Source organism: Typopeltis vanoorti, chromosome 8, assembly GCF_054136105.1.
Source record: "Typopeltis vanoorti isolate ZY-2024b chromosome 8, IOZ_Tvanoo_1.0, whole genome shotgun sequence".
NCBI lineage: Eukaryota > Metazoa > Arthropoda > Arachnida > Uropygi > Thelyphonidae > Typopeltis > Typopeltis vanoorti.
In genome coordinates, this window is record NC_143556.1 from 19,938,540 (window position 1) to 19,957,667 (window position 19,128).

Here is a 19,128-nt window from a genome sequence, read left to right on the forward strand (position 1 = left end):
GTATACAGTCAGCCATTGCTTCATGCAAGCACTTCTTAACTACCTCCCATGCACTATCAACTTCTAGTCCTTGCAGTTGTACATGCCATGGCACTGAACCAATCAAACTCCTAAGCTTGTCATACTTTCCAGCCCGATAATTCCACATGTACCCTGTCTTAATTGAAAATTCTACACCTTTAGCCACCTCCCAAGTCAAGACCCTATGATCATTCTCACCGATTGGTGGCAATGTGGTCATATTTGTTACAGCCAAATCCTCAGATGTAATTACTAGGTCAAGCACTCTCTGACCCCTAGTATTTTCCATTACATGCTGTCGCAGATAGTTATCCCTTAATAACCACATAAAATCCAATTCCTTCCTCCCGTGTATCCTCTCCTCACTCCAATCAATGCGACCATAGTTGAAATCTCCCATAATAATCACCCTCCTTCCACTCATTTCTTCTAGTTGCTTGTGCATACTGTCACCACCATCTTTTCCATCACCTGGTCTATAGCAGCACCCAATTGTATATTTAGTTCTGCTAGCCACAATATCACACCAAATGGCCTCAAATGTGCTCTTTTCTCTATCCTGCAATTCAACTTCTATTCTCCTTGGCTGTAGCTCATCAGCTATCATCAACAATACTCCTCCCCCCCATTTTATTCTCTCTGTCATTCCTGAACACACTACCCATCACATTCAATCCCACTAGCTATATCATCTACAGTCAGCCATGTTTCACTAATACCAATAACCTGTGGTCTGGAAGTGCCAACCATGGCCAAAAACTCTTTCTTCTTGTTCCTAATACTCCTAGTATTAGTGTACATGAATTTAAGACACCCATTTGCCCCAACCCTACCTTGATGCCTTATACTAACCATCCCACTCTGGTTTGTTGTCCTTATTTGCTCTAGCATATTATATTCATTCACACATTCAACTGCCTCCCTAAGGACTGTATATCTACTCCCCCCCCCCCTTAACAAATCTAGTTTCCCTGAATTTGCACATCCACTACATTCAGCAACATTTTCTCAAGTCTTCTTACACCATAACCATTCAAATGCAAGCCATCCATCTTATATAGATCCTTTCGCCCATCAAACTCACTCCACACGTCCACAAATTCCACACCACTCGTCATACATAACCCACGCATAAAGTCATTCGCAATTATGGCCCTCCTTTTAAGCATTTCACTGTCATACCGTGGCAAAAGACTAATCATTCTAACTCTCTCACTCTTTTCTTTTGCTACCTCAAACAATTCATTCAGGTCTTCTATCATTTCCATTTTATCTCCTTTCAAATCATTCGTACCTGCCACAACAATCATTTCTTTCACCCTTTCCTTTTGCTCTCTAATAGATTCAGTTACATCCTTTATGGTCGCACCAGGTTGGTACGATTTTGTCAAATCCTCTACTAACTAGTCTCCATACAGCACTCTATCCTTCATTTTGTTCATGTTCACATTCATACGCCTATTTTTCCTGTCATACCTTTTATTATTGGTTGGTTCATTCAGTCGACTTTTGTTCATGCACTCTAGCTGCTGTTTTGCCCGTTCTATTGCACCATTCAACAACGCGATCTCACTCAATGCATCTATCTCATCTTTTTTATTCTCTGAGAAACCATTAATACTATCATTCACACTCTCATAATTCTCATGTACAACCTTGCCGTTTCTTGTCATATCGCTATTTTCTTCATTCTGAAGTTTGACAAAAATATCACACTCACGATCCGAAATACACTTCAATTCCTCATTCTCCCTACATTTTCTACACACATTCAATCCTTTATTATCATCTATCCACACTCCAACCGCACTCTGCAAAGCGTACATTTCACAGCTAGTACACTGACTCATTTCTTTTAAATTACCGTTCTTTGATAAAGATGGCGAACCATCATTACTGGCCGCCATTTTCCTTCGTACAGGTGCCATAATTATTGCAATGTGTTTTATCAAATAAGTTATAACACACCGAAAACACACAAACAGACGTGCTAAAATACGCAAGGCAAACAAAACTACGCAATATTAAGTAAATTTTATCAACGATAACTGAAAATAATACTTATCTTATCAGGAGCTTGCACGAACACTACACACTACGATATAACCTCGAACCCAACCTCCTATAGACATCTATAGGCATCATGGCCGATTGGGGGGTTAATGATATTGAAGTTGATCTGGGTTGTAATATTCAATTATTTGCTGATGATACATTGTTAGGTGATAATGAATATTACCAATGAAGTTTAGGTACCACATTACCACCTTGTAGTTATTTATGTGATGATTTAATGTCATCACACCAGTAACTGCATTGTTGAAGAGAACACTCTTGTAGAAATAAGAAAGTTATTCTTCCCTTGTATAAGGTTTTGATGAGATCTCATATTGACTACTGTGTTCTGATATGGTCACCTGGGTTAAGAGGAGATGATGGGACAGTTGAAAAGTTACACTGCAACAGAGATGGATAGCTGGTGTGTAAAATTGTGCATATGATTACAGACTGATTCTATGCGGTCTTCAGAATTTGAGTAATAGATAGAAGAGAGCGGATATGATAGCAACTTATAAGTTGGTAAAAAATAGATCTTATAGCTCATGTTAGGTACAAGGGACTTAGAATCATCTTTGAAAACTGATTAAAGTTTAACCACCTTTTGTTTTGGGTCTAGGTTCTTCTCAGAGTTGATGTGTGAGTGGACTACCTGTGAATGTTGTTTGTGCATCTTTGGTGAATATTTTTGAAGCAAGATATGATAGATTTTTTAGGCACTTAGAAGAAGTTCTGCATTAGTATACATGAATTGCAGACTCCCGTTAGCCCCATCCCTAGCTTGATGCCTTATACTAACTATTGTTAAACTGTGAATGAAATTGTTTTGTATGTTTTTATTCTTCATTCACATTTAACATAATCGACCATATACTAAGCAAGACTTGTTTAAATATTATTTGTTAGTCCTTTGCTTAAGATTTATTATTCATGTATTATCCTTGAATTTTATCAGCTATTATTTAATTGTATAATTTTAATGTATATTATACTATTGAAAGGACTCTGTAGTAAATAACATTTATCTTATTACTTTATTCCTTCAATGATATTATGAGGAATTCTATGTATGTAACTTTTATGTGCCTTATATAAACTGTAACATATATTTTATTATTATTATTTGTAAATGAAATGAAAGAGAAATTAAGTAACTATAATATTTTTATTATTATTTTTCATTACTCACTGTAAAGGTATAACCTTATGTAACGCTAATGCTTATGTTTACGTTCTGTTTTGATCGTTGCCATGGAGATAGAAATAAAATAGAATGCACGAGTTTCGATAATCGGAAGAGGAGAAATTAATGAGTTGGACAGTGTGAACAAGTTTTAGGCAGGAAGAAGGAAGGCATATAAGCGAGAGGTAAAAGTAAACAAGAATACTGAAGGGCAGGGAATTCACGGGAGTAGCATTCAGAAGTGTACGGAGACGTGGAGAAAACTTATAGACAGCTGAGAGTGAAGTCAGCGGTGGCAGTAATAGGAATTTAGTGCCGTAATAGGATAAAGGACCGGAACTAAAGGACCAGAAGATTAAGAATAAATCCACTAAGTTTTAGAGTTACTACGTATTCCTATATCACTTTAAAGAAGGATTGTACAAAGCTCAATTGGTTATACAGTAGTAAACATGGAATAATTATTCTGCCCTATAGTAAGCCTGTCAAGAATTGTGTAGCGCGATAAATAATAATTCAGTTATCTCCTTGAAGAATTCTTTTGAATAGTGTTCCATCGAAGTAACAAGTGAATATAGTTTGAAATGTGCTCACATGAATCTGATGTGCTAAGGATTAATCCCGGTAAGAACAGTCCTATTTTATTTTATTTCAGTGTGAAGGTTTAAGTGATAGTTCCGTCTCGAATATCCTAACATTTACTATGGCGTTTCACTGAATTTAGTTGAAGTTAGGAGTTGAAAATAATTCCCCTTGAAGCAATAACTGCCACGATTAATAATGTTATAAGTGCTTGCTAAGTGTTAAATATAGATTGTAACTGAGTGATACCAGCAAATTTATTTAGCAAGAAATTCTGTAAGATTGATCAGCGTGAACAATCTTTGTTATTGAGAGAACTGTGAATTTTGTATCTGAAGATTTGAAGTCTAATTTAATATGAATGTTTTGACCTGAAGAACTAAGTAAATTGTATTATCTTATTTTCGGAGTTAAATTTATGTATTTGTCATATAACCTTGTATTAAATGTTTTGTTTTGTTGATTTCAATATTGTGTGTGCCTGATTCTTTTTCATTGCACTGTTCATAAAAAGTTCGAACCTTGCAGGAGCCCTAAGTGAAAAACATTAAATTCGGCCTGTATGAATAAGGAGACTGCTAAGTTAATTGAAGATTGATTCTACTATTTTACATAGACTAATCTAAATATAGGGTGGCACAGTATAAATATAAATTTCCCTACATTTTGATTAGTAATCAACCAGCAATTAATTGTTTTTATTAAGAACAACATTACAACAAGATGGTGAACCATGGAGCCAAGAAGGACTTTCCAACACTATCCCATTCTGATTTGTTGTCCTTATTTGCTTGGGCATATTATACTCATTCATACACTCAACTGCCTCCCTAAGGTCTGCATATCTACTCCCCCCCCCCTTAATAAATCTAGTTTCCCTGATTCTGCACATCCACTTCATTCAACAACACTTTTTCAAGTCTCCTTACACCTAATCCATTCAAATGCATTCCTTAGGGAACACAATATAATGTAGGCCATTCTTGAGGATATGACATATATGAGATAAAAAAAATAGAGGAGGAAGAAAAGTTGGGGGTGCTTAAGGGTCAAAGCTGTATAACTGAGAGGAGACCTTCACATAGCCTTTAAAGGAATGCGGAGAACCGACCAGGACTTCTGACCTAATGTCCAATCCTCAGCTTCTCGTGGTGCACCCGGTTGGGTATCTACTTGGATACTGAACGAACGAGGATGGGCTGGCAATTTGGGATTTAGCCGACCAAATTGTATTCTTATTGGTTAAACCAAAATAAAAAATGATGGTACGACATGACAAAATTTCATGCCGGCTGGGGCATCGCCCGGTTACACAAGGCCCCCGTTGTTTTTTCCAGGGAACCAGGGCAAACAGTGAAAAGTCAACTACTGGAACAAATCTGAAAACAAACCCCAACTCAACATCACCAGAGTTAAAGATCGGTACTATCAACATAAGAAGCCTGAATGGCAAAGAAATGGAGCTAGCTGAGGAATTAGATAAGTACCAGATCAACATAATAGCGGTGACTGAAACAAAAAAGACAAAAACTGGTGAGATCTTTCTGAGCAATAAATACAAAATGTTATATTCAGGAAATGACAATCAAGGAAAAGAAGGAGTAGCCATAGTATTCAACACAAAATACGAGGCTAGTCTTGAATGGCAGTCAGTCTCAAGTAGAGTAATGTGGGCAAATATGAGAATGGGGAACTGGACAATGAGACTTATTTGTGCCTATGGTCCCACAGAAGGTTCTACTAAGGTAGAAGTGGAGGAATTTTTTGAGGCTTTAGAAAAAGCAACTGACACAATGAAAAAGGAAAAGTTGGTCCTTGTTGGGGATCTAAATAGCAGAGTAGGAAATGATTGTGAGACATACAAAAATATTTTGGGAAAATTTGGAGAAAAGAGCAAAGCTAATAATAATGCCAAATATCTGTTGGATTTCTGCTCAGGACATGGACTGATTATTACTAACACCATGTTCCAACATAAAAATGTGCACAAATTCACATGGAGAGAAGAGGCAAGGAATAAGAAAAGTCTCATTGACTATGTTATTGTTGATAGTGATGTTTTCTCCATGGTGCAGGAAACCGGAGTGTAGAGAGGATTTGAAATTTGAAGCGATCACTATTTAGTGTTGAGCAGGATAAAATTGAATTTCATATTGAAAAGAATAACATGTAAGAAAGTTTTAAAGCGAATAAAAGTTGAGCAGCTCTCAGATGTGAACTGTAGACTAAAATACACAAAGATTATTGAAGAAAAAATGAAAGAGTGAGAACAGGAATCAAACCTTGGAGATTCAGACCCTGAAGAAAACATTGATTCTGCCAGAAAGGCATGTGGTATGTGGTGAGGTTGTCTGCAAGGATAAAAAAATCAGAACTCCCTGGTGGACACAGGAAGTTAAAGAGGCAGTGAAGAAAAAGAAGAAAGCATATCAAAAGTTCCTGTCAAATAAGTCAGCTTGTGCTCTTACAATACAGAGACAAATGCAAGAATGCTAAACACTGTGTAAAACTAGCTAAATAATGGGAGGACTTTGGCAAGAATATCGAAAATAAATATCAAGAAGGTGGCAAAATATTCTGGAGGTTATTGAAGAAGCTTAGGAATGGAGGAAAGAGTGCTGTAAAAGGAGTTAGAGATGATAAAGGTGATATGAAAATGGGAGAAAAAGATATCCTTGAAGTATGGAGTAATTACTTTGAAAAACTGCTAAATGAAACAAGCAGTGATGACAGCACAGTGGTAAAAAACACTGACCAGGCATGCTGTCAGGAATATATATCCATACTTGAAGTAGAAAAAGCCATCAAAGGCTTGAAATGTGGAAAGGCAGCAGGAGTAGATGATATTCGACCAGAAATGCTGAAGTATGGTGGTATAAGAGTCTTACGGTGGCTGCACTGCATAGTTCAGAAAGCCTCGACAGAGGGACAAATTCCCGATGATTGGAGTAGAGTTCTCGTAGTACCCATATATAAAAAGGGAAATAAAACTGAATGTGTGAATTACAGAGGTATTTCCCTGCTGAGTGTTCCTGGCAAGTTCTATGCTAGTATACTTGAGAAACGGTTGAGAAGAATTGTGGAAGAAAAGCTTGGTGAAGAACAAGCTGGATTCAGGCCAAATAGAGGCTGTCAGGATCAGATCTTCACTTTACGACAAATAGTCGAGAGAGCATGGAAATATAACAGAGATCTGTATTTAAGTTTTGTCGATTTGGAAAAGGCATATGACAAGATGCCAAGAGAGCAGCTGTTCAATACGCTACAGTTATATGGTGTCAATGGGGCATTATATCAAGCAATACTTAGTCTTTATTTGAGTTGTAAGTCAGCAATTAGAATTGAACGAAGTACAGGAAGATGGTTTAATGTTAAATCTGGTGTGAGACAAGGATGTACATTATCCCCTCTGTTATTCATTATCTTTATGGATCACATTATGAAGGAAAGTGGTATTAAACATGATATCAAAATTGGAGATGTTAATGTCAGCTCTTTGCTTTATGCAGATGATGTTGTAATTCTAAATAAATCCGCTACAAGTCTGCAAGATTCTCTGACTAAATTGAATAACTGTTGTAATAGATATGGTATGAAGGTCAGCAATAAAAAGACAAAGACAATGAAAATAGGAAGAATCATTGAAAATGTCAACTGTGTTGTGAATCTAGAACCTGTTGAACAAGTGAGACATTTCAGCTACTTAGGCACGATTTTTACTGAAGATGGTAAATTAAATATAGAAATAGACAACAGAATCAGCAAAGCTGGTATGGTAGGAAGTCAATTGAATAAATTCATATGGAATAAGAGAGAAATTAGTCGGAACACTAAATTAGCTATATACAAGACAGTGTTCAAACCAGTTTTAACTTATGGATTTGAGAGCTGGGTCAGAAACTGCCGTTTCTAGTCTTTGGTCAAACACTTAACCAAAGACTAGAGACCGTAGATATGAGAGTCCTGAGAAAGATTATAGGCATGAGCAGATGGCATCAATGGCAATATCATTAAAATCTAGGATATTAGGAAAGAACTTGATATTGTCAACATCCAGGAATGCATTAGCAGAGCTAATCTCAGGTGGTATGGTCACTTAAACAGAATGGGTGAAGAAAGATTAGTAAAACAAGTGTTCTCTGCCAGGTTGCCAGGAAAACGACCCAGAGGAAGACCAAGATATAGGTGGATTGATACGGTACAAAGTGCCTTAGATGATAGAAATATAAGATCTGATAATGTTGGAGTCTTGACAAGTAACAGACTGATTTGGAGGAAAATTGTAGATAGGAAGTTAATAACGATATAATTTTTTTCATGTAGTACTATCATATCCTGTACACCACTTGAGGGTACATGGCAGGAATTTGATGATGATGAAGAAAAGTTGGTTCAGTGGGTTTGAAGCTGAACTGTAAATAGATGTTGATTGGTAATGACTCATGTTTTCACAGCCTTAAGGTAAAGTGGAGTAATGATGGAAATCAGTTCAGCAGAACAGCATATATAAAAATACTTATAGAAAAAGTGTACGGCAGAAATAGAATGTTTATGAGAGACCATTCATCAGTTAAGTGGATTGTCCTCTTCCAGATAACGTTAAAAAATGTTATGGAGATTTTTGGTGCACTATCCCAAATGGAAGAACAGTATTTCTAAGGTTTGATGAATTTGGGATTTCATGTATCATGTTTTCTGCCTTTGCAGACTTTATCACCCATTTCCTTAACTTCATCTGCCAATATTTATTCAGGTGTTGCCATTGAGTCTTTCAAGTTTGGTTCCTGTTTTCAAACTTTCACTATTCTCCAATTATATTTTATCCTATATTTTATATATTCAAGATGCCCAACTTTCTTACAAATTTGCCTCTTTGTCATTATACTCGCTTTGCTCAGAGCTCTATAGTGATTGCTGTCTAGTTGTGAGAAACTGTGTTGTAATAGGAACATCATTGTGATAAAATTAAGAAAATTCTGTAGATTGTATAGATGCTGATGTCTCTTCACCGAAAAATGAACTTAATGATGCTAATGCATGTGATTTATTGAATGCTGACCCATCATGTGTCTTACCGACAATAGAATCATTTCCCCATCCATAATTAAAGGCCTCATTAACTGACATGAAGAAGTTGCTAAACTCCATACCTCTAAACATCCATTACTTCCTATTCACCAGTGTTCCAATGTTTTTTCTTTACTTCATTGTTTCTTTATTTACAAATATGATACACATTATACCTTTAATTGTTGAACTATTTAAATGCTGATTCCCTTTACCATTGACTAGATTGCAAACATCTCTTTTTTTAAACATCCTAATTAATATTTTGCATTGCTCCTAAAGAATTGTACTATAAGATGCATGAAACTGGTTGTGTTTTAAGCTAATGATTGCTTTTTTACAGTTATTTACCAAAAATCATTTATGTCCTAGCCACAGAAACCTTACTGATGTAATATGCATTCATATATTGTTTTAAACAAATAAATTTACTTAAAATGACTATTAAAATTTTAACGAATTTTGCCACTTAAAATATTACGTATTTTGTATTATCATTAAACAGCAGTTTGAAGATTTGTGTTTCATACAGTAATTATTCACAAATTATTCAATTTGTGGAATTGTTGAAAAACTGTTGTTTTAAACTGTTATTATTCTGTTTTATTTTATGTATGTTTTATGCATTCACATAATTTCTCTTTTTTTTTCAGCATTAGATGCTCATTGTCTCTTGCAGCTTTATTATGCCCTCTGCAGTAAGGCATCAAGTCTGAATCTTCAGATGGAAGATATTGTTGCAAAATCAGTAGCTTCAAGAGATGGAAAATGAAACATTAGCTGGAATTTATCTCTTAGAAACATGCATTGCAGGGAACTTTTAATTACTGGAACCATAAAACTAGAAAAGTCTTCGTTTTTTCATAATCAGTCTCATTTTTAGTGCTGACTTTTTAGCATGTAAATATTTATTACTTACCAGATGGCTATGATGTTTATATAGCTTTCTGTATTGTATATATTTTCAGACCTTGTAAATTATATAACAGATTAGAAATTTTATTATATTTTCTTCCATCAGAAGTCTTCACATACATGATGATGAAAGTAAAATGCGTCACTGTTATATACAAGAATATTTAGAAATTTATTACTTTGTTATTGATAATAAAGAAGTGTAGTTGTTTGATAGTTCGAGTTTGGCCACAAGTTTATTGAAATAAAATGACTGGAAACAGAAGTACAGATTTTTTTTTAGCTGTTAATTCTGTATGATTCAGCAACTGGTCTCTGTGACTGGTTTTTAGCTAATATAGTAATGGTTTCAAGGTTTATTACGAACTTTTTGTTCTCAACTTTTGTGAAGAAAAATTTTACATAAGTTCAATATCAAATTGTTTAGCTGACAATATTTAAATAAAAAACAGCAAAGAAAGAACTCAATTCTGAATTTGTTATTTTTATAATTCTATGGTCATTAAAATATAGTACTAACGATGAAAAATTGGACTCTCATGTATAACATGGGAAGCAGAAATCGATTCATAATTATTGTTAAACTAAATATATACTACATGTATTCACATAATTATTTCATAGTTAAATTTTCTTTTATATTTATTTTTAATAAATAATTTTATCAGTATTTTTCTGTTTTGTTTGTATCTGCTTTATTTTTAATAGTAAATATCATTATTTTAATATAGCAGGAATTAAAACTTTATATGACATAAACTGTGGTTGAAATAATTGATCTTGATCTTGCAATCAAGTATTTCAATCTAAAATCTGTATATATATTTTTTTAATAAACTAGATGTGAAAGAATTAATAGTATTGATTTTTTCTTTATCCTATTATTATTAAACTTTAAATGGGAGATGAATTTCATCACTCATGTGAAGAAAATTTGCAAATAGCCATCAAATCAGAAAAGTTCCATGTTTGGCTGCTAGAGCAGCATTTCTGTATAAATGAAAAATTCAAAAAATATATGAAAAATAAAAATCAACAACAAAAAACCTAACTCATCTATTTTACTAATGAACCTTTTGTGGATGAGATTTTTCACTTTGTCCAGTGAAGAAAATTTGCAAATAGCCACCAAATCACAATTTTTTTTTTAAATTATTAAGTGTATGAGGGATTCTTGTACCTGTCACATGAAAAACAAGCAGTTTTCTTGCTTAAACTTCAGCTTGTTGCATCTACAGTACTTCAGTGCAAGCAGTCTACCCTGTCTTTTCATATTTTGTTTCCAGTTTCTTGCTAGTTTAACTATTTCTTTTGGGTTCATTCTATTAATATATTTCTTCCATTTTTTTTTATCCATTCATTTATGGGTTGTAGTTAACATTCTTCATAAATCTTTTTCATTTTTCATTTAAATTTTAGAGGCCCGTGTAGCTCAGTGGAAGTGGTGCTTGCATCCTCTGCGCTTGGAGTCAGACTTAAGTTCAAGTCTAGTCACCGACTGGAAGAACTTTTTCTAAGCCTTTCTTCGACCGATTCGCAAGTTAGTCAATCTCTGGCACGGGTAAGTGGGTTTTTCCTCCCGAACACTCAGGTTTTTTATCCCGTTAACTCAAGAAAATCGACCCTAGTATCCACATTATTTCAGACTAACATATCTTGTTAGGGTTAGATACCAAGAGATGGCAGCACTTGTTTGCCAGCTTCTTCATTGGTGGCTGCTATAATTAGTGATAGACATGTGCCAGCTATCTCTGATTGGCTACCGGTGGAAATTGAACTGCCCACTCAGTCTCCAAAAGCTAGATAGGGTATAAAGGCCTCTCCTACTCCCTATAAGGGAATAAAAGGCGTTAGCTGATTTATTTTGATTTTTTTTACTCAAATTTTATTTTAGTAACTATTTTTCTTAATATTTTCCTTTCACATGTATTTATTTGTTTTTGATGTTTCTATTCTTGTTTCACATGCATGTCAATATTGGTCAGACTACTAATTTATATATTCTTACTTTTATTTCTTTTGTTAATCTTTATTTTTTCTATATTTTTCAAATTTAGATATGATATTTTATTAGTCTTAAAGGATTGTTCTTTTACTTCATTGCTGGAATTACCTCCAGCATCTGGTGGAGTCAATGCCTCAGAGACTACAGGCTTTTTTTTTTTTTTTTTTGGTATCTCTAATGTTTCCTCCATGAGTGTGTACTGGCAATTACTTCAGGCATACATACCTTAGTGAGCACAGATTATGAAATACTGTGCTAAATATTAATATGTAGCATGGTATATAAATTTGAATACATGAATTTCTCTTTCCAATCGTCAAGTATATTAAATACAATGTGGTTTACTGGGTCTTCTGTGATATAATTAATTTCGTCTTTCATTGACAGGTTTGAAGAATTTTTTTACAATTTTCCGAGATCACTTTCATTAGTGATGGTCACTATTCGTGATGTATCTCTTTTCTTCGTGTATGTTTTTGCACCATTCGATTTTCTTTCCTGGAGAGATACAGTAGAATTCTGTAGCAATAATCGTTCGCATTAATAGGACTTTTTTTCCACGAGTAATTTATATTCGATGTAGGTCGTTGGTCTTAATTTTTTTATATCTTTTAATTAATCGTTTTTTTTGCCTGTTGCAACAAGAGATGGACTATGATGTGTGTGGGGGTGATGATCTTTCTTTTGGTACTCGATTGAATCTATTCTCGATTTTATTTCTTCACTAGTAAGTTTTGTTTTCAAACAGCTCACCAAATTTTGCACTATAGCAATAAGTTCTCTGTGTGTTCCATGGGAATGATTTCAATTTGTATAGATAGGTTGTAAGCCGATTGGCTAGATTCTTCAACTTTTATCTTCAGTTTTGCTAGTTCTGATCTTAGTTTATTTTCTTTCTTTAGCTGTGTCTGCATTTCCGTAAGTGAATTTATATTTTCTTTCATTTTTCACACAGTTTAGCACTTCTTGCAAGCTTTCGTTGTCGAATTTGAAAAATTTTGTGCAAGTCACTAACTGATCTTTTATATCTTGCTAATGCATGTTGAGAATTCCATTCGGTGTTTGAATTCTTTTGTTATTGATTGCCCTAGTTCTACAAGGAGTCTTATTATGCTTAATCCCTTATGGGATATTTACTAAAATAAAGAGCCAAAAGGCTTCAGTTCAGTGATGCAAAAATTATAGAAATCAAGTGGATATTAAATCTAGCGTTATTTCAAAGCCGAATATAGAAATTATAGAAATTTCGTATGAAATTTGACCAGAAAGCTTACGGGAATACTCGCTGGCATTTACGAGTCTCCCTGGCCGGACCTTATAGGAGATATGATCGCTATGCGTCCATATATTCGCCTCCTATTGGTCCATTTTGATAAGGTTTCACTGGCCTGACAGCTGTTGCAAACTGGTTGGTTTTCGTCAGAGATCTGGCAGAAACCTTAAGAGAGCAAAAAGTCTTTCAATGCGAATGAATTGAAATCGGAGAGGTGTATTTTCCGTAAGCGAACTGTCGGTCAGTGCATAAAAGTATTTACTAAAATAAAGAGCCAAAAGGCTTCAGTTCGGCAATGCAAAAATTATAGAAATCAAGTGGATTCAGGAGGCGAATATATGGACGCTCAGGCATAGCAGTCATGTCTCCTATAAGGTCCAGCTAGGGCAACTCGTAAATGCCGGCGAGTATATTCCAGTAAGCTCTCTAGTCAAATTTCATACGGAACTTTTATAGTTTCTATATTCGGCTTTGAAATAATACTGGATTTAATATTCACTTGATTTCTATACCTTATGGGATATTTCTATTATGAGATGTTACGAAAGGGTAGCTTTTATTCAGTGATTTATTGGCACTGATTTGTGCATTATTCTACTTTGCTACGTTCGTTCTTTGCAAGAGAACGAACGTAGCAAAGCAGAATAAGAACTATAACGCCACTGAGAGTTAACTTTTAGGTATTTCACTTTCCATCCTGAGCACTCAGGATTATACAGGTACAAGTTGTCATTACGGATAAAAATTGCGCGTAATCGCCTTAATAGGCAGATTCATGTCACGTGGTTGCGTAGTACTCCTTCCATTTTGTGAGGAATAAAAAAATCAGTGATTGATTATGTGTGCGAAGTCTCTGCCCAGCAGGAAGGGACGTTGGTTCGAAGTTCACCTCTCAAGCATTGTATGGACAATAAAACAAGGAGAAAGATCGAAAGATTCACAAAATTACAAATTTTCAGTTAAGTTCTCAGTTTTTATCATAAGTTGATAGCTGAAGTAAATACTATGATTAAACTTAATGTAAACATTGGTTATTCATGTTACGATTACAAATTAACAAGGAACACAAAATTCATATGCCTGTTCCAGATGTATTCACAGACGTGTGAATTTTATGAATAATAATTTAGCTTGATTACTTAAATAATTCTCTATATATCATAAAATGTAGAGGATTGAAAATAAAATTAAAGAAGCTTCATGAAGTATGAGAAAAGTTGCAGGGAACTATCGGCTGAAGTGGAAGCAGCACAGCAAAGTCGCCAATCGCCTGCTGCAAAGGGAGTTTGACAGGTTTTAAAGTTATGTATTCTTATGGAAGAGTTCAGCTATAGTTCAATGTCCAATGTTCAAAGCCACTCTGAAACCTCCTTTGATATGTCATGTATCTCCTGCAGGTCGCTGTGGAAGCGGTGAAGGGAAGGGGGGAAGTCACTGATATGTTTCATAGCCTGTGGAATATGGGTTCAATCACTGAACCCATATTCTACACAGGTAATCACTGGTAGCCATGGCAGAGGGATAGATTTCAGGGTTCTCCTAATCGTGTGCATGGTTATGTTCAGTTAAGAGTCAATGTTTGTGTGACTTCTTTTCTGTAAGAGCTGTTTTCCATATTCCATTTATGTAGGAGATAACTCCATCTACCCTCATTCTCTTGATAGTTGTCCATAGCTGGGATGCCGGCTGCAGGGGTCTTTCACAAGAGAATTATTTGTTAGTTCTACATGTGAGTTACAGGTGGTGGGCCAGGAAAGGCTCTGGTTATATCCCAAAATGGGTGCCTGGATTTCAGCTGGATTCTAGGGATTTATAAGGGTTCAGTGGAGAGGCAGTAGGAAGTTATTTGCGATTTTCCTCAGTTCTTTTAGTGAAGCCTACCTTCGTATATTTGGTGAGGCTATGTTGAAAATCACTGATAGCCATGGCAGAGGGATGGATTTCAGGTTCTCCTAATTATGTACATGGTTGTGTTCAGTTGGGACTCAATGCTTGTGTGACTTCTCTTGATAGTTGTCCATAGCTTTGATGGTGGCTGAAAGGGCCTTTCACAAGAGAGCTATTTTTTTTTAGTTCCACATGTGAGTTACAGGTGGTGGGCCAGGAAAGGCTTTGGTTATATCCCAAAATGGGTGCCCAGATTCTAAGGATTTATAACGGTTGAGTGGAGAGGCACAGGGAGTTATTTGCGATTTTCCTCAGTTCTTTTAGTGAAGCCTGCCTACCTTCGTACATTTGGTGAGCCTATGTTGGAAATCACTGGTAGCCACGGCAGAGGGATGGATTTCAGGGTTCTCTTAATCGTGTACATGGTAATATTCAGTTGGGAGTCAATGTTTGTGTGACTTCTTCCTAGACTGGTGTGCAGTACCCTGCAGCAGAGTAATGAAGGGCAAGGCCTGAGATCCTAAGTATGACGGCTCTGCAACCACAGTTAGTTCCTCTTAGTCGTAAGATAATGTTTCTCGTTATTTTGTTTTTCACTTTACAAATATGATTTTAATAAGTCAGACATATCCAAATTCACTTACAGGTATTGCAGATGAGGATCATTCTCTTGAATCGTCTACCACAAAATTCGGTTCATTTAGGCAGTTTGCCTCCTTGTTAAGATAGAAAGGTGTGGACGCTGTTTTGGTGGAGTTTGGCTTTAGGTGCTACTGCTCGAAATCGAAATATTGCTTGAAAATCACCAAATCTTTGTTCAAGACAACCTCCAAGGAATTGAAAGAAGGTGATTGTGGAGTATTGCTATGTCATCTGCATACTTATATTTGCTTGATCTTGTTCAGGGAATGTCCAATATATACATGTTAAAAAGAGTTGAAGCCAAAACAGCCCTATGACAAACCATTCTGAAAGAATCTTGGTCTGCTTTTCCTTCCTCAAATATGAACCCGAATATTTCAGTTTTCAGCATGGATTCTAGGAAGTAAACAGTTTTACATTTTACGATGAAACTGAGCTTTGAGAGCCAGGCTAACATAGGGCAATTTCAAGTCACTGAAGACAGCTCTAGATTTTAATTTCTTTTGAAAGCCGGCGTCAGTTTGAGTAGTTAAAGCCAACACTTGATCACAGCAGTTTCTTCCAGGCCTAAAACCGACTTGTTCCATAGGGAGACCCATCTCGATGAGCAGGGAGATTCTTTTCAGTATGATTCTTTCCAGGAGCTTGTAAGTTGAGTACAGAAGGGCAATTGGGTGAAGGTTTCCAATGGAACGGGTCTTTCCCTTGCTTTGGAACTGAAATTATCTTAGATTCTCGCCAGAGGGTTGGTAGTTCTCCAGTAGAGGTGATTGCAGAGAAAAGGACTGAGATCCATACCTTTGTGCACTGGTGAAGGCGTTAAACAACTGGGGAAGGAAACCAACTCCAGCGGCCTTGCCATTCTTCGCGATTATTTTTTTTTTGTTGTTGTTGTTGTTCCCACTCACGAAACGTTATTTTGTAAACCTATAGGACATTTTGCACCATGGGTTGGCTAAGGATTTTTTTTTCTATTTGTATACACTTTTTTGTATTTTTCATTTATTTTTTTACATAGTCTGGAAACCCTGCTCTAGAGACCAAACATGGAACTTTTTCAAGCTACATCAGGCTTCCAATAAATAGGGTAGTGGTCTCACACCAGGCCAGGACATTCATCTCCTATCTAAAGACAAACATCCATGCCCACGACGGGATTCAAACCAACGGCCAGTTGGTTGGACAGTGGGTACGCTAACCACTGCCAACCAGGCTGACAATTGATAGGGCTTCCTGGATTTCCTCTTGTGATTAAACTACAGAGGTCTGAGATTGCAGGGCTTGAAGCTAAGTTGTGTCTCAGAGTAGTTTATGTCATTTCTGGAGGTCTTTGGATGGACCTTGGATGTTGAAAATAAATGGAATGCAACTTCGGGTGGAGTCGCTTCTGGAACTAATTCTCCAAATTTTCTCAGTATGGACCAACTTTTACGACCAGATTTAAAGAAAATTACTCTTTCCATGGTTGATAGCCATCTTTCTTCTGTTGTCGTCTAAGAGCTTTTGTAATTCTTTAGCCACTAATGGATCACCAGATTTCTCGTCCAGAGCTAGCAAATCTTCAAGCTCTTTGTTCCACCATGGTGTATAATATAATGTATCCGGAAACCATGAGGGGGGTTGCTTTGGCTGCTGTTTTTACCAATTCGACAAATATTGTGTAGTTTTTGAGCACAGGCATGATGGTATTGATAGATTAATAAATTTTTTTCACCAAACTCTCTCTTTCTCGAATTGGTTTTCTAAATGGATTTTAATAAGTGGAGATGAAGATCCACTTATTAAAATTGCTCCAATTTTAATAAGAGGGATAGTGTCTCTAGAGACTATGCATTGGTCGGGAGTATATGCCTTTCCCAATCTGGCAGAGTGAAAGGCTCCTGGTTGTTTGGGATCAGAGATCAAGTGAAGTTAAGGCTGGCCTTAATGGTACACGATCACCTGATCGTGTACCGTTAAGGTCGGCAGATTGGTAGCCCCACATATGGAGGTGGGAGTTGAAATCTACTGCGTACATAACTGGATGTTTGCGGAGGAATTAACATCTGGTTTGTCCATGGCTGAAATGGAGGTTTGCAGATATTGTAGATTTTAAGTTATCCACCTTTATTCCAGTGGTGTATTCCAGGTCAAGAAATGACTAACTTGAGTATTATAAATGTATTATAAAGATGAGTAAGTTACAAAATCATATTCTCCCCCATAGTATCTCATTTCTATCTATGCCATTCCTGTTTTTTTAATCAACTTCTCCGACACCTAAACCACTTCACATGGATCTCTTGTAGTAAAAGGACATCGATGTTCTTATTTTGGGATATTTTCCCAATAGCTTTCGCTCATGAGCGACTGTCAATATTCAGAGAGCACATCCTGAGGTTTAGTTGATATGGGAACTAATACACTTCTCCTGATCTACCCTTCTCGAAATCATGCTACTCAACCCTTGATTTTCCATGCGACGGTTGAATCGGCAAGAGGCTGGGTAGTGGGACAATACATAGCTAAATAAAAAGAAGTCCAGGAGGGAAAAATCCTTTGGAGTGCCAGGTTGGAGACAGCTACATGTGCACTCAAGATCAGGGGTACTACTGCAGAGGGGTTACTGGAAATCTTTCTCTATTTCCCCCACAAAGTTTTCGTTTGTAATTAAGAGATGAGAGGCCTGTGTAGCTCAGTGGAAGTGGCGCTTGCGTCTTCTACGTTTGGTCGCTTGAAGTCAGACTTAAGTTCAAGTCTAGTCGCCGACTGGAGGAACTTTTTCTAAGCCTTTCTTCGACCGATTCGCAAGTTAGTCAATCTCTGGCACGGGTAAGTGGGTTTTTCCTCCCGAACACTCAGGTTTTTTATCCCGTTAACTCAAGAAAATCGACCCTAGTATCCACATTATTTCAGACTAACATATCTTGTTAGGGTTAGATACCAAGAGATGGCAGCACTTGTTTGCCAGCTTCTTCATTGGTGGCTGCTATAATTAGTGATAGACATGTGCCAGTTATCTCTGATTGGCTACCGGTGGAGATTGAACTGCCCACTCAGTCTCCCAAAGCTAGATAGGGTATAAAGGCCTAGCCTACTCCCTATAAGGGAATAAAATATGTTAGCTGATTTATTTATTTTAATTAAGAGATGATTACTATCTTTAGAATTGAGCCTGGGTGCAACAAATAATTAAATTGATCTGCCATTCATCCATGTAGACTGGTTACACAACATAGTTCGCCTTTGCCAGGTATGTTTGTTATTTAATTTTCTAGCTTGTGCAATAACCATTTCTTTAGTAATAATAACATTTTGCATTTGTTTCTGTTTTGTTTCTGATTATATTTGCTTAATCTATAAGGTATCATTATTATGTTCAATTCGATTATTCCAAATTACTTCTAAAATTCGAGTTTCTTTTTTTTTTCTGGTCAATGATTTATATTTTTCGGATAAAAAAAAAAAATCAGCTAACGCCTTTTTATTCCCGTATATACGGGAGTAGGCGAGGCC

General features: G+C 36.1%; 1 protein-coding gene across 4 annotated transcripts in view; it reads left to right on the forward strand.

The window, feature by feature from the left end:
- The window catches only part of LOC150103802 (exonuclease mut-7 homolog), a 313,402-nt gene extending 302,759 nt beyond the window's left edge, over positions 1-10,643 (forward strand). For all 4 annotated transcript variants that reach the window (XM_090396540.1, XM_090396541.1, XM_090396543.1 and 1 more), the window contains one exon: positions 9,565-10,643. In XM_090396540.1, the coding sequence (XP_090252666.1) occupies positions 9,565-9,683 (119 nt within the window). In that variant the 3' untranslated portion in view covers positions 9,684-10,643. The remainder of the gene's footprint in view (positions 1-9,564) is intronic.
- Positions 10,644-19,128: the final 8,485 nt, after the last annotated feature.